The 25,155-nt window shown below is 41.2% G+C and overlaps 1 protein-coding gene and 1 long non-coding RNA gene across 3 annotated transcripts in view; both read right to left on the bottom strand.

Annotated features, from left to right (window-relative positions):
• The window catches only part of ube2r2 (ubiquitin-conjugating enzyme E2R 2), a 107,397-nt gene that overhangs the window by 19,013 nt on the left and 63,229 nt on the right, over window positions 1–25,155 (bottom strand). For both annotated transcript variants that reach the window (XM_059989627.1, XM_059989626.1), the window contains exon 3: window positions 5,099–5,185. In XM_059989627.1, coding sequence (XP_059845610.1) covers window positions 5,099–5,185 — 87 coding nt within the window. The remainder of the gene's footprint in view (window positions 1–5,098; window positions 5,186–25,155) is intronic.
• On the bottom strand, window positions 6,319–23,922 carry LOC132404976 (uncharacterized). Its single transcript, XR_009515728.1, has 3 exons — window positions 23,786–23,922; window positions 17,148–17,336; window positions 6,319–10,526 (listed from the first exon to the last, which is right to left on the bottom strand). It is a non-coding gene; the product is annotated as an uncharacterized LOC132404976 (long non-coding RNA).

The raw sequence follows: 25,155 nt of genomic DNA, 5'->3' as shown, positions 1-25,155 counted from the left end.
TGAACGCGATCATATTGTGACTACTGTTTCCTAAGGGTTCCTTAACCTTCAGCTCTCTTATCACCTCCAGATCATTGCACAACACCCAATCCAGCACAGCTGATCCCCTAGTGGGCTCAACAGCAAGCTGTTCTAAAAAGCCATCCCTTAGACATTCTACAAATTCTCTCTTGGGGTCCAGTAATGTCCTGCGTTTCCCAATCCACTTTCATGTTAAAATCCCCAATGATTATCATAACATTGCCCTGCTGACATGCCTCTTCTACCTCCTGCTGTAATTTGTAATCCACATCCTGGCTGCAGTTTGGAGGCCTGTATACAACTGCCATTAGGGTCCTTTTACCCTTGCCATTTCTTAACTCAACCCATAGAGAATCTACACCTTCTGATCCTATGTCATCCCTTTCTAATGATTTAATATTATTTCTTATACAAAGGGACACACCATCCCCTCTGCCTACTAACCTATCTTTCCAATACACAGTATATCCTTGGACATTCAGCTCCCAATGGCAGCTATCCTTTAGCCAAGTTTCAGAGATGGCCACAACCTCTTACTTACTCATAGAAGAACATAGAACATTACAACACAATACAGGTTCTTTAGCCTACAATGTTGTGTCAACCATTTAACCTGCTCCAAAATCAATTTAATCCTTTCCTCCTACAGAGATCTGCATTTTTCTACCATACATGTGCCTATCTAAAAGTTTCTTAAGTGCCCCTAACGTATCTGCTTCTACCACCATCCCTGGGAAGGCATTTCATGCAACCACCATTCTGTATAAAACAAAACGTACCTCTGACGACACACCCTCCACTCATATTTTCCTCCAGCTGCTTAAAATTATGCCCTCTCATACAAGCCATTTCCACTCTGGGAAAAAGTCTCTGTCTAACAACTTGATCTATGCCTCTTACCTTGTACACCTCTACCAGGTCACTTCTCTTTCGCTCCAAAGAGAAAAGTCCCAGGTTGCTCACCCGATCCTCAAAAGACTTGCTCTCTAACCCAGTCAGCATCTTGGTAAATCTCTTCTGCACCCTCTCTAAAGCTTCCATATCCTTCCTACTATGAGACACCAGAACTGAACAAATATTCTAAATATGGTCCAATCAGGGTTTTATAAAGCTGCGACATTACCTTGTGACTCTTGAACTCAATCCTCTGACTAATGAAAGCCAGCAGACCATACACCTTAACAACAATATCAACTTATGCTACAACTGAGAGATCTGTGGATGTGAGATCCAAGATCCCTCTGTTCCTCCACACTGTTAAGAACCCCTCTCTAACTCTGCATTCTCAGAAAGCTTCACTCATGTATCAAGCTTCACCTATCAGAGACATTCATTTCCTTTGTCCTGTCCGCCTTTTGCTGACTTGCTCTGCAACTTCAAATTCGTTCTGATAAAGTGTCTTTGTCCTGAAATGATACCTGTTTCCATTTCCACCTATGCTGCCTGACCTGTTGAGAGATTCTGTTTTGAAATTCGTATGTGCTGCATTTGGAGTTTATTTTGGTTTACAATAATGACGAAGGTGAAACTACCCTGAAGGACACAGTAGGCCGGTGGCAGATAGAACTGAAAATGGAGAGATGTGATGCCACTGATGAACTATGAAGTTACATTAGAGTTGTGGGAGAAGACACTCTGGCTTTCAGACTGACCAAAAGAGGTGACAGTTTGATCATCAGCTATGGACCTTTGGGCTCAGATCACGTTCCAGATATTCAAACTAAAAATTCTAAACAGACACAATCAATGCAGAACTGGTGAGAAGCTGCACTGTGGTAGATGCATTCTGAGTAATCAACACAATTGAAAAGGGTGAATACAGGGCTAAATGCGTTATATTTGAATGCGCGCAGTATACAGAAGAAGGTCGATGAACTTGTAGCAGTTACAGATTGGCAAGTATGATGTTGAAGATATCACAGAATCATGGCTGGTGAAAGATTATAGCTAGGAGCTTAACGTCCAAGGATGCATTTTGTATTAGAAGGACAGGCAGAAGGGGTGGTGTTGCTCTGTTGGTAAAAATTTAAATCATATTAGAAATAAGTGACATGGGGTTGGAAGTGTTAAATCACTGTGGATAGAACTAAGGAATGACAATGGGTTAAAAAGACCCTGATGGGAGTTATATACAGACCCCCCACAATAGTAAGGATGTGGCCCACAAATTATAACACGTGATAGAAAATGCATGCCAAAGGGGAATGTTACAATAGTGATGGGAGATTTCAATATCAGGCAGATTGGGAAAATTTGGTTGGTGCTGGATTCCAAGATGGGGAATTTCTAGAATTCCTATGAGATGGGTTTTTAGAACAGCTCATGGTTGAGCCCATTAGGTGATCAATTATTCTGGACTGGGTGTTATGTGATGAACTAGAATTGATCACAGAGCTCAAGGTAAAAGAACCCTTAGGGGCAAGTGATCATAATAAGATCGAATTCACCCTGAAATTTGAGAAGGAGAAGTCAGATGTATCGGTATTACAGTGCAGTAGAGAAAGTTACAGAGGCATGAGTCAGCAGTTGACTAAATTGACTAGAAAAGGGATGACAGTGAGCACCAATGGCTGGAATTTCTGGAAGCAATTGGAAAGGTACAAGATATATACATCCCAAAGAGGAAACAGACACAACCATGACTAACAAGGAAAGTCAAAACTAACATGAAAGCCAAACAGAGGGTATATAACAGAGCAAAAATTGGTGGAAAATTAGAGGATTAGGAAGCTTTTAAATACCAACAGAAGGCAACTAAATAAAGTCATTAAGGTAAAGATGTAAGCTAGCCAATAATATTGAAGAGGATACCAAAAGTTTCTTCAGATACAAAAAGTGTAAAAGAGGGGCAAGAGCAGATATCGGACCGCTGGAAAACGATGCTGGAGAGGTACTAATGGGGAACAAGGAAATGGCAGATGTACTGAATAAGTATTTTGCATCAGTTCCAGGTGTCAGAGGTCATAAATTGTGTGAAATGAGGAAGAAGGTTCTTGAAAAACTGAGAAGTCTGAAGGTAGACAAGTTACCTGGACCAGATGGTGTGCACCCCATTCTGAAAAAAAGGTGGCTTAAGAGATTATGGATGCATTAGTAATGATCTTTCAAGAATCCCTAGATTCTGGAATGGTTACAGAAGACTGGAAAATTGCAAATGTCACTCCACTCTTTGAGAAGGGTGAGAGGCACAAGAAAGTAAATTATAGGCCAGTTAGTCTGACCTCAGTGGTTGGGAAGACGCTGGAGTCAATTGTTAAGAGTGTGGTTTCAGGGTACTTGGGGGCATATAATAAAATAGGATAAATGGATAAAGCAGTGGCTGATTGGCAGAAGGCAAAGAGTGAGAGTAAAGGAAGCCTTTTCTGTTTGACTACTGGTGACAAGGGGTCGGTGTTGGGACTGATCCTTTTTACACTATATGTCAATGATCTGGATGATGGAATTGATGGCTTTGTTGCTAAGTTTGCAGAAGATGTGAAGATAGGTGGAGGAGCAGATAGTTTTGTGGAAGTAAAGAGGCTATAGAAGTACTTGGACAGGTCAGGTGAATGGGCAAAGAAATGACAGATGGAATACTGTGTCAGGAAGTGTATGGTCATGCACTTTGGTAGAAGAAATGAAAGGGTTAACTTTTTCTAAATGAGAGAGGAAATGCAAAAATCTAAAGCGCAAAGGGACTTGGGAGTGCTTGTGCAGGATTCCCTAAAGGTCAATTTGCAGGTTGAGTTGGTGGTGAGGAAAGCAAATGTGACGTTAGCATTCATTTTAAGAGGACTAGAATATAATCATATAACAATTAAAGCACGGAAACGGGCCATCTCGGCCCTTATAGTCGGTGCCGGGTGCTTACTCTCACCTAGTCCCACTGACCCGCACTCAGCCCATAACCCTCCATTCCTCCAATATAAAAAGAAGGATGTAATGTTGAGGCTTTATAAAGCACTGGTGAGGCCTCACTTGGAGTATTATAATGTTTGGGTTCCTTATCTTAGAAAGGATGTGCTGAAACCGGAAAGGGTTCGAAGGAGGTTCATGAAAATGGCTCTGGGATTGAATCACATTTGAGGAATGTCTGCTGATTCTGGGCCTCTGCTAATGGGAGTTCAGAAAAATGAGGGGTGACCTCAGTGAAACCCATTGAATGTCAAAGGGCTCAAGAGAGTGGATGTAGAGAAGTTGTTTTCTATGCTGGGGGAGTCCAAGACTGGAGGACTCAGCCTCAGAACAGAAGGTATCCTTTTAGAATGCAGTTGAGGAGGAATTTCTTTAGCCATAGAGTGGTGAATCTGTGGAATTTTTTGCCACAGACAGCTGTGGAGGCGAAGTCTGTACGTATATTCAAGGCGGAGGTTGATAGATTCTTGAATGGTCAGGGCATGAAGGGATACAGGGAGGAGACAGGAGATTGGGGCTGAGAGGAAAAAATGGATCAGAGCAGAGCAGACTCGATTGGCCAAATAGCTTAATTCTGATCTCATAACTTACGGTCTTATGGTATAAATTGAAAATAAGCTTTATTTGTTACATGAACATTGAAACATACAGCAAAATGTGTTGAATGACCACAGTCATAGGATGTGCTGTGGACAAGCAAGTGTTGCCATGTTTCCAAAGCCAACACAGTCTGACTACAATTTGCTAACCCAAATCTGTACGTCTTTGTAATCTGGGAGGAAACTGGAGCACCCAGAAGGAAACCATACAGTCACGGGCAGAACATACAAACTCCTTATAGACAGTGGCGGGAGATGAACCAGGGTCACTGGCACTGTAAAACGATACGTTAACCACTATGCTACTGTGCCATGCTATCTACGCTCATAAATGGATGTCATTATTTCAAAGAGTTAGTCCCACTTGCATGTTAGTTGATCAGCAAATCAATGTTTTAAAGAATTTGCACTGGCTGCCACTCTGCCAAATGGGATGTCTTCCTTGAGAACAGACTAACATTTCACTTAATGTGAATAGTTCTTTAGGATTTCCATGATATGATGTTATCTACATACAAATATTTCCTGTTATAACATATTAAAATGCTTCCAAAAAGGTAAATTATAAATTTATGGAAACTTACCTCATAAATATTTGGGTGCCACATTTTTGTCAGAAATCTGAAGGTTGGTGGAGAATATGGATAATCTATTGGGAATTTCAGATGAGCCTAGAGGGAAAAGAAAAATCAGACATGTTAAAACTTTCTGTTAAAGCAATTTTACTGCATAGAATAGCTGCAGTTGAATAACTGTGCATACAACCAAGATTCAACATAAAAATCATTTCAGCAGAGGAAACTAAATTGAAGATTATAAAACTTGGAAGGCTGATACCAAAAGTTTCTTAAAACATGTGCATATGAGGCGGCATATTATATAGGGAGAAACATGGTAGTTATGTTACTGCATTGGTAACCCAGAGATCTAAACAAGTGATCTGTAGACATGTTCAACTTCTACCACGAGAGCAGGGGAAATTAAATACAGTCAATTAAACTGCTAGTGTAAGACTAGCAAAACTAATAGATTAATAGGATGTGGAAACTATAGAAAGGTTGCAGAGGAAATTTACAAGGATGTTGCCTGGATTGGGGAGCATGCCCTATGAGAATAGATTGAGTGAACTCGGCATTTTCTCCTTGGAGCGGTGGATGATGAGAGGTGACCTGATAGAGGTGTATCAGATGAGCAGAGGCATTGATCATGTGGATAGTATCAGAGGCTTTTTCCCAAGGGCTGAAATGGCTAACATGAGAGGGCACAGTTTTAAGGTGCTTGGAAGTAGGTACAGAAAATGCAGAGAGTGGTGAGTGCATGGAATGGGCTGCTGGCGATGGTGGTGGAGGTGGATATGCTGGGATGTTTTAAGAGACTCCTGGATAGGTACATGGAGCTTAGAAAAATAGAGGTCTATGAGTAACCCTAGATAATTTTTAAAGTACATGTTTGGCACAGCACCGTCGGCCGAAGGGCTTGTATTGTGCTGCAGGTTTTCTATGTTTCTATATTTTATTACCCTAAAAGGTCATTTACATCACTTTAGGAATAGCTATCTGACATTCCTGTCTGGTGTGGTCTATCTAGCCTCCAGATTTTCAGCAATATGGTTGACCTTTAATTGGCTCTATAGTGGATCTGTTACAATGAAGCCGCATGGAACTTGGATCATCATGTGAATTAGTCAAGTTCAAAGCATTTCAAAGTGAACATTTTTTCCCAAAAGGAACTTCTAGATGGCCAATAATGGTGACCAGTAAAGCTCACATTATCTAAATGGTCTCGAGCACCAAGATGGCGGCGCGATGTAGTTTATAGCGGCCAGTCTGGAGCTGATATCTGTTATTTGTTAAGCGGGGTGCCGTGCACAATACTAATCTGATGAAAAACAGACGTGGGAGCATGGAGGAACATTTGGAAATCTCCAGGAAGGACTTCTTCATTGCTGCTGCTGTTGTGAGGTCCGGGTCTCTGCTGAGAACACGCCCCCAGTCCTCGGGGTCGTGTTGCCGGTGGCTGTTGGCGAGAGTGTCGTAGTGCGCTCGGCAGAGGATGGTGCTCGGAGAGGCTGTGCCTGAGGGGATGGTCGGAGGCTTGGAGGTTCAGTGGACTCTGAGTCTGCTGTGGTTGGGGCGCTTTCACTGTGTGCTGTATCTGTGAGGCTGGCTCCGACTGAGCTTTCATTGTGTGCTGCGTCTGCAAGGCTGAGTCTGGCGCTGTGGAAGTCCATAGCTGGGGTACTCCCTTCTGCCTCCTGCGTGGGATGACGAGTCTATTGGGATCCTGAGGACTTGTGGAAACTGTGTGATGGTTTCTTTTGAACTTATAGTCTTTTAACATCTTTGGACTATTTTTACTGTGCCCATGGTCTGCTTTTTAATCAATTATGGTATTATCTGCACTGTTGTAACTATATGTTAACTATAAAAAATATGTAACTATGTGGTTTTGTGTAGGTCTTGTAGCTTTAGTTTTTGGTTTGTTGGGTGGTAGAGTTGGTCTTTTGACTTGGTGTATCTGGGTAGTCTTGTTTTCTTGTTTTGTCTGGTGGATTTGGGGCTCCTTTCCGGGGAACGCGCTAAGCTGGTAGCGCGATAGTAATACGCAGCAGCCTCTCCAGCCTCTGGAATTGGGGATTACCAAACATTATGTGGATTTTCTGGTGTAGTCTGTTTTGTCGTGTGCTTTTGTGATTTCATTCTGGAGAACGTTGTCTCATTTTTTAACTGCATTGCATTTGTGGTTTCTAAATGACAATAAACTGAAACTGAACTGAATTGGTGTGGCTGAGTAATGGTATATTCTTCAATTAAACTGGAAACAGTCACAATTGCTAATAGTAAGGAATTGTTTACTGAATAAGCCATACCTAAACATACCCAAATCAGAATCAAATTCAGGTTTAATATCATTGGCATACAGTACTGTGCAAAATGTCTTTGGCACATATATATAGCGAGGGTGCCTTAAACTTTGGCACAGTACATATCGCATATCGCACTGTACTGCTGCTGCTGTAATAAAACACATTTCATGACATATGTAATGATAAACCTATTCTGATATGGGTCTCTATTGTGGACAGTGAGTGGGGAAGGGGGACAGAAACTGGAATCATGGGTGGGGAAAGGAGAGGAAGTGGGAAGCAGCAGAGAGACAAATGATCTTGCCTGGTGTCTCAGGGTTGGGTGCGTCCCTGGCACTCCTTCTCTGCCACCTGTCCAGCACTCGACCCTCACTACTCCCAACATCCTATGCTGGGAAAGTCACTCGCAGCTCCACATTGACAGATACTGTGCAAGTCCTAGTCACCATAGGTATATAGGTATTTTTATATGTGACTGAGACTTTTGCGCAGTACTGTATGTCGTGAAATTTGTTGCTTTGCGGCAACAGTACATTGCAATACAGTAACAATAAAGCAAAATTATATATTACAATAAGAAATATATTGAAGTAGTGTAAATAGAGGGGAAAAAAAAACAAGGTATTGCTCATGGGTTGGTTCATTGTCGTTGTACTGGACAAGTATTCCAAACGAATATTTCCTTTATACTAACATATAATTATTTTGCTGGTATGTCAAACCCAATGGATTTTCCTGAACATTAATCTCCTCAATGCAAACAAGAAAATATGAACTTCTCACACCGAGGCATTTGTAATTAGGCTTTGAAATGATAAGGGAAACAAATATCAGATAACATTAGTGCAGGCAAATGGGAGAACCAACCTTCTCCTGTGTCACCCTCCAGTGCTACACCAACTTACAATGATTTGTTTGGACACATGGTGTCCAGCAGAACAGGTTTCAGAGCAGAATAGCTTATCCGAGCTCTTCTGTTCCTTGACTGCTGAATATTCAAAGATCATTTAATACTCTGTCTGTCTTCAGTATTATCTGCTTTCTTATCTGTACTGATTTTCTACACTTCAGTTACTACTACCTAGATGAAAAGGCACCTTAGTTGGGGGGGGGGGGGGTATCTCCACACTTCCTTCTCAAGTCTCAAGAGTTTTGTCACATGTGGTATGTTGGCTTATAATTAGTCAGGGATTGAATTCAAGAGCCACGAGGTAATGTTGCAACTCTATAAAATTCTGGTCAGTTACACTAAGAATGAGGAAGTTTTATGGAGGGTGAAGAGGAGACTTAGGAGGATTTAGACAGTATTTCTAATGAGGAAAAGTTGAGTGAGCTAGTGAGAGAAAATCAGAGGAGAGCTGAAAGAGCTATACGAGATAATAATTTATATATATCAAGTGGATAGCCAGAGGATTTTTTTCTCCAAGGTGTTGTGTTAATGGCAAATACAAGGGGGCGTAATTTTCAGGTGACTGGAGAAAAGCATAGGGGGAGATGTCAGCACTGGGTTTTCCTACAGAGAGTGGTGGGTGCATTGAACACCCTGCCAGGGTGGTGGTACATTCAAAACATTTAAGAAACTCTTAGATAGGCACATGAATGAAGGAAAAATGGAGGGCCATGTGAGATGGAGGGATTAGATTGACTTTGCAGTAGGTGGCACAACTTTGTGGTTTGAAGGACCTGTACTTGTGCTGTCTTGTTCTGTACTTTTCTGTTTCATTTTCAAATGTTGCATATTTCATGAGATCACTGCTCATTTTATTTTTAAAATATAAATCCAAGGAGTACAGATTCACCCTGAAATTTGAGGAGAAGCTAAAGTCAGATATTTCAGTATTACAGCAGAGTACAAGGAATTACAGAGGCACGCAAGGGGAGCTGGCCAAAACTGACTGGAAGGGAACACCATCAGGGACGGACAGCAATAATGGCTGGAGTTTCTGGAGCAATTTGGAAGGCGTAGGAAAGATACATCCCAAAGAAAAAGTAGTATTCTAAACGCATGATAACATGGCTGACAAGAGTTCAAAGCCAACAAAGAAGCCTGAGAGAGGGCATATAATAGAGCAAAAGTGTGTGGAAAGCTTTGAAAAACCAACAGAAGGTAACTAAAAATGTCATACAGAAGGAATCAGAATCAGGTTTAACATCACTGGGGTACGTTGAGACATTTGCTGTCTTTACACCAACAGCACAATGCAACACTTAATATATATACTTACTGTAATTCACATTTGTTAAGTAGTTAAATTAAATACATTCAATTAAATTAATTTCTTTTCTGCAGGCATACTTAGCAAAGTCTATAGAACATTAACTGTAAACAGTGCAAATACAGATATAAATAGTAACAAATATTGAGCATGAAATAACAATGTAACAGAGTCCTTAAATAAGTGTAGTTATCCTCTTTTGTTCAAGAGCCTGATGGTTGAGGGGTAGTAACTGTTCCTGAACCTGGTGGTGAGAGTCCTGAGGCACTTGTATCTTCTACCTGATGGCAGCAGTGAGAAAAGAGCATGGCCTGGGTGGTGAGAATATTTGATGATGGATGTTGCTTTCCTGTGCTTCACGTAGATGTGCTCAATGGTTGGGAGAGTTTTACCTGAGATGTACTGGGCCAAATTGACTACCTTTTGTAGGATTTTCTCCTCAAAGGCATTGGGGTTCCTGCTCCATGCATAACACAACCAGTCAGCACACTTTCCAACACACATCTATAGAATTCTGACAAGGCTTTCAATGACATGCTGAACCTCCGCAGACTCTTGAGGAAGTAGAGGCGCTGTTGTACTTTCTTTGCAATAATTTTTAATATGATGGGTCCAGGACAAGTCCATTGAGATAGTGAGACCCAGGAATTTAAAGTCCATTCAGAAATTGGATGGTAGAAGGGAAGCAGCTGTTCCTGATTCACTATGTGCCTTCAGGCTCTTGTATCTCCTTCCTGATGGAAGCAATGAGAAGAGAACATGTCCTTAATGATGGACGAATGCTGCCTCTTCGAGGCATCATTGCTCCTTGAAGATATCCCGGAAACTGCAATTGCCCATAATGGAGCTGACTGTTCATAATTTTCTGCAGCTTCTTTCCATACTGTGCTGCAGCCCCAAGCAGCCAGTTAGAATATCACCATGGTTGATCTGTAGAAATTTGAGAGCATTTTTGGTGACATATCAAATCTCCTCACACTCCTAATGAAATGTAGCCGCTGTCATGCCTTCTTCTTAGCTGCATCAGTGCATTGCAGCTAAGATGGAATATGAAGCCAATAACATTAAAAAGGATACCAGAAGTTTCTTCAAATGTATAAAGTGTAAAAGAGAAGCAAGAGTAGATAAACTATGCAGGAGAGGAAGTAATAAGGAATATGGAAGGGTAGACAAACTGGCACATCTCAAGGGTGGGTGCTCAGCCCACTGCTCTACTCCCTCTCTATATCCATGACAGCAGGGGCTAGGCATAGCTTCAATGGCATCAATAAATTTGCAGCTGATACAACCATTGTTGGGAGAATCTCAGATGGAGACAAGAGGGTCAAAATTTCTGTTACTGTGAATAGCTAAGTGAGTAAAAGATGACCTGATTTCCAAAATGAATTAAGTTAAAGATGACACATCACTTTTTTTTTTATTTCCCTCTTTTACAGTTTCAAAATAACAAAAAAGGAAAAGGGCCCGAAGCAAAGGTTTGGCTACCCTGAATGGTCAGTACTTAGTAACACCCCCTTTGGCAAGTATCACAGCTTGTAAACACTTTCTGTAGCTAGTTAAGAGTCTTTCAATTCTTGTTTGGGGAATTTTCACCCATTCTTCCTTGCAAAAGGCTTCCAGTTCTGTGAGATTCTTGGGCCGTCTTGCATGCACACCGCTCTTTTGAGGTCTATCCACAGATTTTCGATGATGTTTAGGTCGGGGGACTGTGAGGGCCATGGCAAAACCTTCAGCTTGCACCTCTTGAGGTGTCCATTGTGGATTTTGAGGTGTGTTTAGGATCATTATCCTGTTGTAGAAGCCATTCTCTTTTCATCTTCAGCTTTTTTTTCCCCACAGACAGTGTGATGTTTGCTTCCAGAATTCGCTGGTATTTAATTGAATTCATTCTACCCTCTCTCTACCAATGAAATATTCCCTGTGCCACTGGCTGCAACACAAGTCCAAAGCATGATTGATCCACCCTCATGCTTTTCATGACATTCTGCAGCCTTTTTTCCCCAAACATACCTCTGATCATTGCAGCCAAAAAGTTCTATTTTAATTTCATCAGTCCTCAGGACTTGTTTCCGAAATGCATCAGGCTTGTTTAGATGTTCCTTTGCAAACTTCTGACGCCAAATTTTGTGGTGAGGACACAGGAAAGGTTTTCTTCTGATGACTTTTCCATGAAGGTCATATTTGTGCAGGTGTCGCTGCACAGTAGAACAGTGCACCACCACTCCAGAGTCTGCTACATCTTCCTGAAGGTCTTTTGTAGTCAAGCAGGGGTTTTGATTTGCCTTTCTAGCAATCCTACGAGCAGTTCTCTCGGAAAGTTTTCTTGGTCTTCCAGACCTCAACTTGACCTCTACCATTCCTGTTAACTACCATTTCTTAATTACTTTGTGAACTGAGGAAACAGCTACCTGAAAATGCTTTGCTGTCTTCTTATAGCCTTCTCCTGCTTTGTGGGATCATTAAGTTTGATTTTCAGAGTGCTAGGCAGCTGCTTAGAGGAACCCATGGCTGCTGATTGTCAGGACAAGGTTTGAGGAGTCAGGGTATTTATAAAGCTTTGAAATTTGCATCACCTGGCCTTTCCTAATGATGACTGTGAACAAGCCATAGTCCTAACAAGCTAATTAAGGTCTGAGACCTTGGTAAAAGTTATCTGAGAGCTGAAATCTCTTGGGGTGCCCAAACATTTGCATGGTGCTCCTTTCCTTTTACTCACTCTAAAATTGTACAAAACAAAAATAATACACTAATCTTGCTTAAAATGTTGAATGTTTCATTTTTAACTTTATGACTTTTGGAGATCAGTTCATGTTCTACTCAACTATTCACAGTAACAGAAATTTTGACTGGGGTGCCCAAACTTTTGCATGTCACTGTATATACTTAGTATAATTGATTTACTTATTTTTTTCTATATAATCATTATTGCATTGTATTGCTGCCACCAAGTTAACAAATTTCATGACACATGCCGGTGATATTAAACTTGATTCTGATTTTTCACTGTGGAAGACACTATCTGTATTGCTGGAAGTTTGAGAATATCAGAGGGCAGAAGTGAGTGAAGTTGCCATTACTGGGGAGAAGGTGATTAGGAAACTGAAATGTCTGAAAGTAGGTAAGATCTCTGGACCAGATGGTCTCCACCCCTGGATTCTGAAAGAAGTGGCCGTTAAGACTTTGGAGTCAGTAGACTGTGGCATGGCTCCAGAGGACTGGGAAACTGCAAATGTCACTCCACTCTTTACGAAGGGAGAGAGGCAAAGAAAGGAAATTATAAGTTAGTTAGTCTGACCTATGTTTTTGGAAAGATGTTGGAGACGATTGCTAAAAAATGTGGTTCCAGTGTACCAAAAAGCACATAATAAAATAGCCAAAGTCAGCATGCTTTCCTTAAGGGAAAATCTTGCCTAACAATTTTTTTGGAATTCTTTGAGGAAATTGCACACAGGATACACAAAGGAGAATCAGTGGATGGCGAGTACTTGAATTTTCAGAAGGCCTCTGACAAGGTGCCACACATGAAGCTGCTTGACAAGAGCCCATGGTATTACAGGAAAGATATTAGTATGGATAAAGCATTGGCTGATTGGCAGGAGGCAAAGAGTGAGAATAAAGGGAGCCTATTCTGCTTGGCTTTGGGTGACTAATTGTGTTCCACAGGGGTCTATGTTGGACTGCTTTTTTTTATATAAATGTTATATGCCAATGATTTGGATGATGGAATTGATATCTTTGTGGCCAGGTTTATGGATAATACAAAGATAAGCAGAAGGGTACCTAGTGTTGAGGAAGTAAAGAGGCTCAGAATTTTGACGAGGAGTGCCCAAACTTTTGCATACCACTGTATCTGTCTCCCGAGGCCTTGGTATGACTGCCAGCCAACGGCTCCTATCTGTCACCTTCTGACTCTACCTGACCAGACGAAGGTCATTGAGCTGCATCTCCAGTTCCCTAATATGGTCCCTAATGAGCTGCAGTCCGACGCACCTGGCACAGATGTGGCTGTCCGGAAGGCTGGGAGTCTCAGGACTTCCCACATCTGACACCAAGCCTAGAACACCGTCCTCACACACATACTTCCTGTCTGTATACTACACAGGCAACCTACCTCGCCTCAATCCGTTATCCTCAATCCAAACAACACATACAAAATGCTGGAGGAACTCAGCAGCCCAGGCAGCATCTTTGGAAAAGAGTGAACAGTCCCCGTTTCAGGCCAAGAAAGCAACATCCATCAAATAGTCCCCACCAGGCCACACCCTCTTCTCACTACTACTATATTGGGAAGGAGGTACGGACCTACACCACCTGGTTTACCAACAGTTATTACCCTGATCAGGCTCCCAAACCTGCATAAATAACTTCATTTACTACTACTCTGAACTTATTCTATGATCTACAGACTTATTTTCATGGACTCTTTACACCGTATTCTCAAAATTATTTGTATTTGCACAGTTGGTCATTTTTTGTGCACTGGTGTTTGTCACTGTCTGATTATGTATAGATTTTTTTCCTGCAATTCTACTGTACTTCTATTTTTCCTGTAAATGCTTGCAAGGAAATGAACTTCAATGTAGTATATGGTAACATATGTGTATTTTGATGATAAATTTATTTGAACTTCGAAATGCTGACATCAGCTCAGCGACAATTCCTGGTATTAGGGAGTGGATTAAAGATTCCCAGGGAATTAAACTGGTGTTGGCTCCTATCCATCCATCTGGTATAATAATTTCAATATTGTTCCACTCAACTTGCCTTACTCATTATAGGGACTAGTATTACACCCTCTGCAGTTAAAGAGTGCACAGAGAAAGGAGAGATGAATGAAGCAGGGAGTCACTGACAGCGAGACCCTATGGAAAGCAGAAAGCTTTAAGGAAAAGAGGTGTCTCAGAGTGGGATACAAAACAACAATGCAAAAAAAAATTCCAAAACTCGGCACATAACTGATTTTATCAACAGGGCAACAAATCAATTCATCTGTCTAAGTATTCTCTTAGGGCAAAGCTTCTTCACTAACTTGCTTTTTTGCAAACTAAATATAGAAATGCCCATCAACACTGACTCTATAATTCCAGCCTGTGCATGAGTATGCACATTTAGTCAGAGCTAAATGAGTACATGCCCTCTGCTGCAATCGGCTTTATGCTGTGACATTCATATAAGTACACAATAGTTTCAAGAATACTTATCAATTTTCTCATTTCTAATTTGCATTTTACTAATGGTTTTTAATTAATCTAAATATGAGTCTATACCCTAATGATTAGTAATTTAAGTTATAAACAGTGAAAATCAATGACCATCCTTATATTCAGAAAAAATGGATAAGACTTTATTCAGTTATTGGTTTTTGGATCAATGCAAATACTTCCTCCGGAATCCAAGTTATGTTGATATTAATTAACAATGTTGTTAAAGGAAACTACTGAAAATTATTACTGCATAGACAAGTCAGGTGAATTCTCATACCAAATGCAATGTTCAATTTTAGAAAAATCATTTGAAGTGAGGGTTTAAGAAAGATGAGCAAGTCTTACAAGTTGTTTTTACTATTATTACTAGAAATGGTGATAGTATAGAAATAGAAGGTGGAGAGAGTCAGTAGCTTTAAACTTCTTGGCTTCAACATTTCAAACAATCTATCCCAGGACTAGTACATCAGCATCATCAGCACAAAGATAACAGACAGTAGGTGCAGGAGCAGGCCATTTGGCCCTTCTAGCCAGCACCACCATTCACTGTGATCATGGCTGATCATACACAATCAGTGCCCCATTCCTGCCCTCTCCCCATATCCCTTGACTCCGCTATCTATGAGCTCTATCTAACTCTCCCTTGAATGCATCCAGAGACTTGGCCTCCACTGCCTTCTGGGGCAGAGCATTCCACATATCCACCACTCTCTGGGTGAAAAAGTTTTTCTGCACCTCTGTTCTAAATGGCCTACCCCTTATTCTTAAATTGTGGCCTCTAGTTCTGGACTCACCCATCAGTGGGAACATGCTTCCTGCCTCCAGCATGTCCAATCCCTTAATAATCTTATATGTTTCAATCAGATCCCCTCTCATCCTTCTAAATTCCAGTGTATACACGCCCAGTCACTTCAATCTTTCAACATATGACAGTCCCGCCATTCCAGGAATTAACCTTGTGAACCTACGCTGCACTCCCTCAATAGCAAGAATGTCCTTCCTCAAATTTGGAGACCAAAACTGCACACAATACTCCAGGTGAGGTCTCACCAGGGCCCTGTACAGCTGCAGAAGGACCTCTTTACTCCTATACTCAATTCCTCTTGTTATAAAAGCCAGCATGCCATTAGCTTTCTTCACTGCCTGCTGTACCTGTATGCTTGCTTTCATTGATTGATGTACAAGAAAACCTAGATCTCGTTGTACTTCTCGTTTTCCTAACTTGACTCCATTTAGTCATCTGTCTTCGTGTTCTTGCCACCAAAGTGGATAATCTCACATTTAGCCACATTAAAATGCATCTGCCATACATTTGCCCACTCACCCAACCTGTCCAAGTCACCCTGCATTCTCATAACATCTTCCTGACATTTCACACTGTCACCCAGCTTTGTGTCATCGGCAGATTTGCTAATGTTACTTTTAATCCCTTCATCTAAATCATTAACGTACAATGTAAACAGCTGCGGTCCCAACACCGAACCTTGCGGTACCCCACTGGTCACAGCCTGCCATTCCGAAAGGGACCCATTAATCGCTTCTCTGTTTCCTGTCAGCCAGCCAATTTTCAATCCATGTCAGTACTCTGCCCTCAATACCATGTGCCCTAATTTTGCCCACTAACCTCCTATGTGGAACTTTATCAAAAGCTTTCTGGAAGTCCAGGTACACTACATCCACTGGCCCTCCCTTGTCCACTTTCATAGTTACATCCTCAAAAAACTCCAGAAGATTAGTCAAGCATGATTTTCTCTTCATAAATCCATGCTGACTCAGACTGATCCTTCTACTGCTATCCAAATGCGTTGTAATTTCCTCTTTTATAATTGACTCCAGCATCTTTCCCACCACTGACGTCAGGCTAACTGGTCTATAATTTCCTGTTTTCTCTCTCCCTCCTTTCTTGAAAAGTAGGACAACATTAGCCACCCTCCAATCAGCAGGAACTGTTCCTGAATCTATAGAACATTGGAAAATGATTACCAATGCGTCCACAATTTCTAGAGCCACCTCTTTAAGTACCCTGGAATGCAGACCATCAGGTCCCGGGGACTTATCAGCCTTCAGACTCAACAGTCTATGCCTAATATAAATTTCCTTCAGTTCATCCTTTACCCTAGTTCCTTTGGCCACTATTATATCTGGGAGATTGTTTGTGTCTTCTCTAGTGAAGACAGATCCAAAGTGCCTGTTCAACTTGTCTGCCATTTCCTTGTTCCCCATAATAAGTTCACCCATTTCTGTCTTCAATGGCCCAATTTTGGTCTTAACTTTTTTTTTGCTGTTCACATACCTAAACAAGCTTTTACTATCCTCCTTTATATTCTTGGCTAGTTTACCTTCGTACCTCATTTTTTCTTGGCGTATTGCCTTTTTTGTTATCTTCTGTTGCTTCAAAGGCGGCATAATAGCATCTCTACTTTCTTAGAAGTTTGCAAAGATTCGGCATGTAACCAAAAACTTTTATAGATGCACAGTGGCGAATGTCCTAACTGGTTGCATCACAGCCTTGTATGGAAACATCAATGCCCAGGAACTGAAAATACAAAAAATTGGTGAATACAGCCCAGTCCATCATAGACGAAGTCCTCCCCACTATGAGTATATTTACATGGAGCGCAGCCATGAGAAAACAGTGTCCAAAGATCCCCATCCCAGGCCACACCCTCTTCTCACCCTACCAATGGGTAGGAGAAATGGACCCACACCACCTGTTTTAGCAACAGTTATTACCCCTTATCAGGCTCCCAGGCTTGCATAAATAACTTCATTTACGGCTACTCTGAACTTGTTCTATAATCTACAGACTTATTTTCATGGATTCTTTACAACATATTCTCAGAATTATTTGTATTTGCAGTTTTTCATTTCCTGCACATTGCTGTTTGTCACTGTCTAATTATGTATAGATAGATATTTTCCTACAATTCTATTGTACTCCTATTTTTCCTATAAATGCTTGCACAAAAATGAACTTTAATGTTGTATATGGTAACGCACATATATGCATTTTGATATTAAATTTTTACTTAGAACTTCAAAATACCAGCATCAGCTCAGAGACAATTCCTGTTATTAGGGAGTGGATTAAAGATTCCCACGGAATTAAACTTCTGTTGGCTCTTATCCATCCATCTGGTATAATACTTTCAATATTGTTTCACAAATCAGTCTCCTTGCTTTACTCATTATTCAAAAGTCCTTTCACATCAAATAATTCACATCCCCTGGTATCATAAACCTCTCCATAATTGGGGAGAGAAAGCTGGCTCCACAATGGTAACTTCAATTCATGAGATTTTTTTTAAATGCACCATGGGTGTTACAGGCTTTGACCAAATCAGCCACTTGTGCACATACAACTATTTTCTTGCTTTAAGACTTGGCTTGCCCAGTCTTTCCTGCTCAACTGACTATGCTGGAAATGCTTTCCTGCTACCTCATTATTTGAAACAAAAAGGTCATGCATATCTGACTATATTTAGACTTAGTCTTCAGTTCAACCTTTAATTCTTATTTAGCTCTTCAGCTTATGGTTGACTCTGATGATGCATACCCAATTCATCTAACAAATGGCTTCCTGGCTTGCTTGCCACTCCTTCCCAATGTATGAAGAGCAGACCTCAGTTCAAATTACAACTCCTTTCTTTGCTCTGATAGAAAATTATGGATTAAAAGTAGTAAACTGGTAAAGGACACAATAGAAATGTTCAAAATAATGTATTGATTGGTGGGAATTTGCCTCTTTAAAATGACAACACTTAGTTAGTACTATGTAAAAGTCTTAGGCAATACATTATAGCTAAGACTTCTGCACAATGCTATTTGTCTTTCCAGTTACCAAACAACACTTAATACTACTGAGGCAATACAAATCTAAGTATTCTTATTTCAGTTTCCCAACTACCTTCCTAGTTTAACTGATATACAACATTGTGCAGAAGTCCCACCTCTATAGGCTCACATCATGCTCTCTACACACCTCTGGTAGTGCTCTACCAGCTCCTGGTATTTGGCCTTCTTACACTCAAATACCTGCTCAATCCGATCTTCCCAAGGCACTGTCCATTCTACCATCACTACCTGCTTCAACGTTTCTGGCAGAATGAGCATGTGATGATGATGTGATGAAGTCATGGAACTTTAAATGCTTGCCAAGATAGACTTTCAATTGCCAATCAGATCCTGTGGTGAGCAAGCTTGCTGGTGATCTGGGCTGAGGCTGTGATTGGTCTTCAGCTACGGGCTTTCTGGTTAGTTGAGGTGCTTACTGTTGTTAATGGCCAAGGAAGCATTTTCTGCCACTGCCTTCAGCACCTGGTCATGACACTGGCAATAGCAGCCTTCTCCTAGAACTTTTGGGCAGCTGCTGAGGATGTGTTCTAGGATCCCTCTGCCAGGCCAGCGAGGGCATGTTGGTGCATTGTTTCTGGCTCAACCTCAGACGTGACTCAGCCATCTCTATTGCCTCTTGGGCCTTCCACTTCTTGCCTGTCTGGACCTCAATCCCTGCTGACGAGACTTTGGGGTCACTAGAATCTCTATGCAGCAGCAATTCTCTTGTATGGGAAACCATAAACTTCTCATTCAGGCTGTTGAAAGGAAGCTACAGTTTATTCATTATCCTGTACAGACCAATACCACTCAGGATTAATGGGAGGCCCAGCCATCTTCAAAGGTATCCATTGATCTTTCTTTCAAGAACCACAACTGTTGACATTGGTACCTCATATACCTGCATGATTGAGAGGATTTGAGGGAGGATGCAATGCTGGTAGAACCCATCCTTGAACTTGCCAGTAGGTCTGATTTGTCCACACTGGTGAGCCAGACTTCCAGCTCCTTGGTGGACTTCAGGATGGCAGCCGCATCTCTTAGACTGTAGTCGAAGACTTTCCCCAGGCTCTTGACTGGTTTCTCAGAGACTGATGGGATAGCACTTCCATCCAAGGACAAACAGAACTTGTTTATTAGTCTGACTTTCTTTAACACCAAAGACCTGGATTTCTCTGGCTTAAAGCTCACCCTTGCCAATGCAATGAGCATGTCTAGCCCCTGGAAGATCCATCTATTGCCTGGGACTGATGTAGTTATCACTGTGAGGTCATCATGAAGGCTCTGACTGGGGGCTGCCACGTGCCTGTCTTAGTCAGAGACAGGCATGTGGCACTTTGGCTGTCCTAACCAGTATGTTCATGATCAGGGAGAGGAGGATCACTGTGATTGCACATCCAATTACAATATCCTCGAGCTGATGCCAGCCTGACGAGCTCATACCCAACAAGACTCTCAATCTGAAGGTCCCATAGTTGTCCAGCATAAGGTCCTTTATCTTCCTCAGATTCAGTGCAATCTCCACCAGCTTGTGTGATAATGACCCACATCGTTGGTGAGGTCTAGCCATAGAACGACTACGTCTCCCTTTCCTTCGCACACTTCTCTAATCAGCTGGGAAACCACATGCATGTGTTCCAAGCACCTTGGCACTCTGGGAATCCTTCCCTTCTGGACAGATGTATCAATGTAACTAATTTTAAGAAACTGTCAGACAACGAGAAACGATACTGAAAAATATCTTGCCTTCTACAATGAGCAGCGAGATGGATTTAAACTGCTCAATGCCCTTGGAGTTCTCCTCTTTGGAGATCAGATCTTGCCGTTCTCTGCCAAACCTAAATTCCTAGTCTCATAGTTCTAATTATACTCAGCTGGCTCCTATGGCTGGGCTACATCTTTGCACTTCTGACACCTAATCCTCAAAACTCCAATGTCCAATATCAAAAAGACAGGTAACCTCCAAGAATGATTCAAAACCTCCTTGAAAAAAATGTAAAATCTTCATCAATTTGTGGAAATCCCTGGCCCCTGACCTCTTGAAATGTAGTAGTTAGGATGGCAGTGAAAACCTGGGCTCTCTTCGCCAGAGTATGCAGAAACCTAGTGAAACAATGGAAGGAGTGCATCACATTCCCTGGGTGCTCACTGGACCTGGCCTGTCCCAGCTACAGCTCTCTGCAAGTTCCACTTCACCTCACCAGCCACATCAGGAAAATATCCTCCTGTTTCATGAACTTGAAGATAAGAAAGTGTACAGTATGGAATAAATTAAAAACATTAAAATTTGAGAGAGGTGCAATTTTACAAATTTTTATTTTCCTTTTATTTAGAGATACAGCGTGGAACAGACCCTTCTGGTCCAACTTGTCACACCACCCAAAAACACCCCTAATTTAACCCTGGCCTAATCACAGAACAATTTACAATGGCCAATTAGCCATGAGAGGAAGCTGTTGCACCCGGAAGAAGCCCACGTGTTCATGGGAAGAATGTACAAATTCATTAAAAATGGTGCAGGAACTGAATTACACATTCTGATACCGCAAGCTGTAATAGCATTGCACTAAGCACTATGCGCCCCACAATATTTAGTAGGGCCTCTGTTGATCAGGGTTAACTATGGATGTTATGTTCTAGCTGTCTATGCAAACCAGTGAAGTGCAATATGGAGAGCAAGCTGTTGCCCATGCAGCTGATGATTTCAAAAGAACAGCAGCAGGTGTTGCCCGTCAGCATTGAACTCAACATAGGACTGCCTTCTGGGTTTACATCCAAAGCATTCCTCATGAGTGGGTACAGCCACAAGGCAGTGGAGGTTTGAAATCAGAACGTTCTTTCTCTTAGGTGAGCTGCCAACCACAGAAGACAAGTTCATCTGCCCAAAGTGACTGGTTTTAAGCCACCAGTAACCCACTTTTGACTCTTCTCCTATCAGTAGGGACAGCTCCTTCGTAGCTAAGTTACATGTGAAGGCCAGGAGCTGGACTTGGTTGTCTGAGGAAATCTGAAGCACATGCCATTGAGAGCAGTTAAACAGGTAGTGGGAGCTTTTTCCCACTATTTGAAAATTTGAAAGTTATTTCAAAACTTCAATTATTTCATCTACTTCAGAAACAAATTAAAAATAATTTCTACAAATGGTTCTAATGATTCTGTTTATTATCAGAGAATGTATTAGTTTGTAACCTGAAATATTTGTCTTTGCAGACATTTACAAAAAACAGAACCTCAAAAAAAATGAATGACAGAAAAACGTTAGAACCCTAAAGCCCACTCTTCCCTGCCCAGTGCAAACAGTAGCAAACATCAATGCATCAACCCATCACATGCATATGACAAAATGGCTTTAAATAACTAGGAAACAATCCTACTAGCAATTTAACTATATTAAGTCAATCCAATAGGCTTGTAGTTTTCTTAGCTGGATTACACACTTCTTAAATATATATAACCTCACATAAGTTGGAGTAAGGCCACTGAGCTACTAAGTGTTGAAACAAATGATAAGCAAGATGTGCTGAAAATATTCACTAGATGAGGCAAGATCTGCAGAGGAAAGCAGACTTTCACTTCAATAACTTATCAGTTCTGATGAAAGGTCATTAACTTGTTATGTTGATTAGTTGTCTGATCTAGGTTGAGCATTTCCAGCATTATTTTCTTTACTGTATTTCAAATTTATAGCTTTGGACCTTTTGCTCATTCCTCAGTGAATATTGTCAACATTTATTTGGTCCATTACTGACACCTCCCTCCTCTTTCTTGATCTCTCTGCCACCATCTCTGGGGACAAATTGTCAATCTACATCTTTTCTAACCTACTGATTCCCATGGTTATCTTGACTATACCCCTTCCCACCACATCTTCTTTAAAAATGCTATTCCCTTTTCTCAGTTCCTTCGCCTCTGACAAATCTGTTCCTAGGAAGCCACAATAATTTCCAGGACATTAGAGATGTTCTCCTTTAAAAAGGAGTTCCCCCTTCCTCCACAACTGATGCTGCTGTCACCTGCATCTCTCCCATTTCCCGAACATCTGGGTGCATCCCATCCTCCTGCCTCCTTAACAGCAACAGAGATCCTCTTGCTTTTACCTGCTACTCCATATGTCTCGGCATCTAACATATCATCCTCTGCAACTTCAATCATCTTCAAAGAGCTCCCACACTGAACATACCTTTACCTCCCCTCTTTCTCCGCAGGGATCACTCACATCATGATTCCATTGTCCACTTTTTCCTTTCCCTTGCCTACCAATCTCCCTCTTGCCACTTATCCCTGCAAGTGGTCTAAGTGCTACACCAGCCCACTTACCTCCTCCCTCACCTCCATTAAAGGCCCCAAACAGTTCTTCCAGGTGAGACAACACTTCACCTGTGAATCTACTGGGGTCGTCTACTGTGTCCGGTGCTCCCGAAGAGGCCTCCTCTACATGGATGAGATCCGTCATAAATTGGGAGGCTACTCTGCTTTATCCACCCTAAGCGGAATATCCCGGTGGCCAAACATTTTTATTCAGATTCCCATTCCCGTTCTGACATGTCATTCCATGGCCCCCTCGTGTCAAGATTAAGCCACGCTCAGGGTGGAGGAACAACACCTTATATTCCGTCTGGGTAATCTGATGGCATGAATATCAATTTCTCCTTTGAGTTAAAAAAAAAACCTGTCCACCGCTCTCTTTTATTCCCCACTCTGGCCTCTTTTCACTTGCCAATCACCTACCCCTGGACCACTCTCCATTAGATTCCTTCTCCAGCCCTTGACCTTTCTCACCCACCTGGCTTCAACCATGACTTTTTAGCTATCCTCCTTCCCACATCTAATTATTCTGGTGTCTTCCCCTTACTTTTCGGTCCTGAAGAAAGGTCTCAGCCTGAAATATTAATTGTTTATTCATTTTCATAGATGTTGCCTGACCTGCTGAGTTCTTCCAGCAATTTGTGTGTTGCTTAAGATTTACAGGTTGGTGACTCACCATCTATCACTACTTTCAAAATTTATTTATAACATACAGTCCATGTTTTTTTTTAAAACACCATTGACTTTGTTAAATAAAAACAAAGCAAAGCAGTTATTTAAAACCTCTGCAACATCCTGCAACTTCACTCAAATCACTTCAAGCGTTTTTCAATATGCATTCCTTACTTGTCCTCTGTCTACTAACGTAACTGAAAAAGACCTATCCACTATCCTCTTCTCCACTTTTGGCTGTGCTGACAGTAGTTTTTGCTGCATTTAGCCGAGTTCGAAATCTATCCCTGTTCTCCTGAGTTATTTTCCTCAAACCTGCAAAAAGAAAATTTTGTTTTAGACTTATTTGACTATTTTCTATCTTGAAATGTCCTACCATATTTTTTATTTTAATTATAGTAACACATGACTTCCATTTATATACCTGCGACTTCTATTTATATAACAATGGCTTTGCAGCCATTCCATTTTGCTTTCAGATGGGCAATAACTGTTCATTCACTCTGGCTCGCATACCTCTGTTTGAATTAGGATCAACAGATCATTAACCAACATCTATGTGTGGACGTTGAAGTATAGTAATTTACAATGGGTTCATCTATGACATTGTTTTGAGATGGTGTGAACTCACGAAAAACAAACTATTTTTCTCTTAAAACCTTGTTGGTCATTGTAAAGTGTTTCTAAACAAAAATGGAAGGCAAATCATTTATTATTATTTTAATTGGTTTTGTGAGAGGGGATTACCTGTTGCATATGTCTGCATGGTATTAATAATACACACATAAAATGCTGGAGGAACTCAGCAGGCCAGGCAGCATCTATGGAAAAGAGTAAACAGTTGACATTTCGGGCCGAGACCCTTCATCAAGGGTTTCCACCCAAAATGTCAACTATTTACTCTTTTCCATAGATGCTAGCTAGCCTGCTGAGCTCCCCCAGTATTTTGTGTGTGTAGTTTTGAATTTCCAGCATCTGCAGATTTTCTTGTGTTTGAGACTTACAATACGATGTTATCCTTGACAGAAAAATCTGTATTTTCAAAAACATGACCAGTTACAATTTCATCTTAGAACTGATTACCATTTATAAAGAATAGCTTCAGTTTTCGCTTTTTTTCAGTGAATCTTTCTTGGTTTGAATTTCCAACAATGCAAGTGCCTCCATCGCTTTGAGGGATGTTGGGAGCTGGGGTACAGATGCAGCGGAAGTGGTTGGCGGTGTTAGTAGGGCAACATAGCAGTCAGTGCTGATGTCTCACAGCTCCACAGGTTTGATCTTCATCTTGGATGTTGTACAAAGATCACACTCTCTTTCTGTGACCGCATGGGTTTTGTCTACATAGTACGGTTTCCTCCCACATACCAAGATATGGTTGTTGTGTATTTTGTTGCCTCAGAATCAAGTGCGCTTTGTCTACTTGGACAGATTTGAATAGAAAAGTGTATCGATTAGAAATCAACTCATTTTTCTTAAGATATACTGCTTTTAATTGTAGCTGTTGAAATAGATGTTAAAAAAATACTGCACTAATGAGTAACAAT

Source organism: Hypanus sabinus, chromosome 14, assembly GCF_030144855.1.
Source record: "Hypanus sabinus isolate sHypSab1 chromosome 14, sHypSab1.hap1, whole genome shotgun sequence".
NCBI classification, from domain to species: Eukaryota; Metazoa; Chordata; class Chondrichthyes; order Myliobatiformes; family Dasyatidae; genus Hypanus; species Hypanus sabinus.
This window is presented reverse-complemented; position numbering and strand designations above follow the sequence as displayed.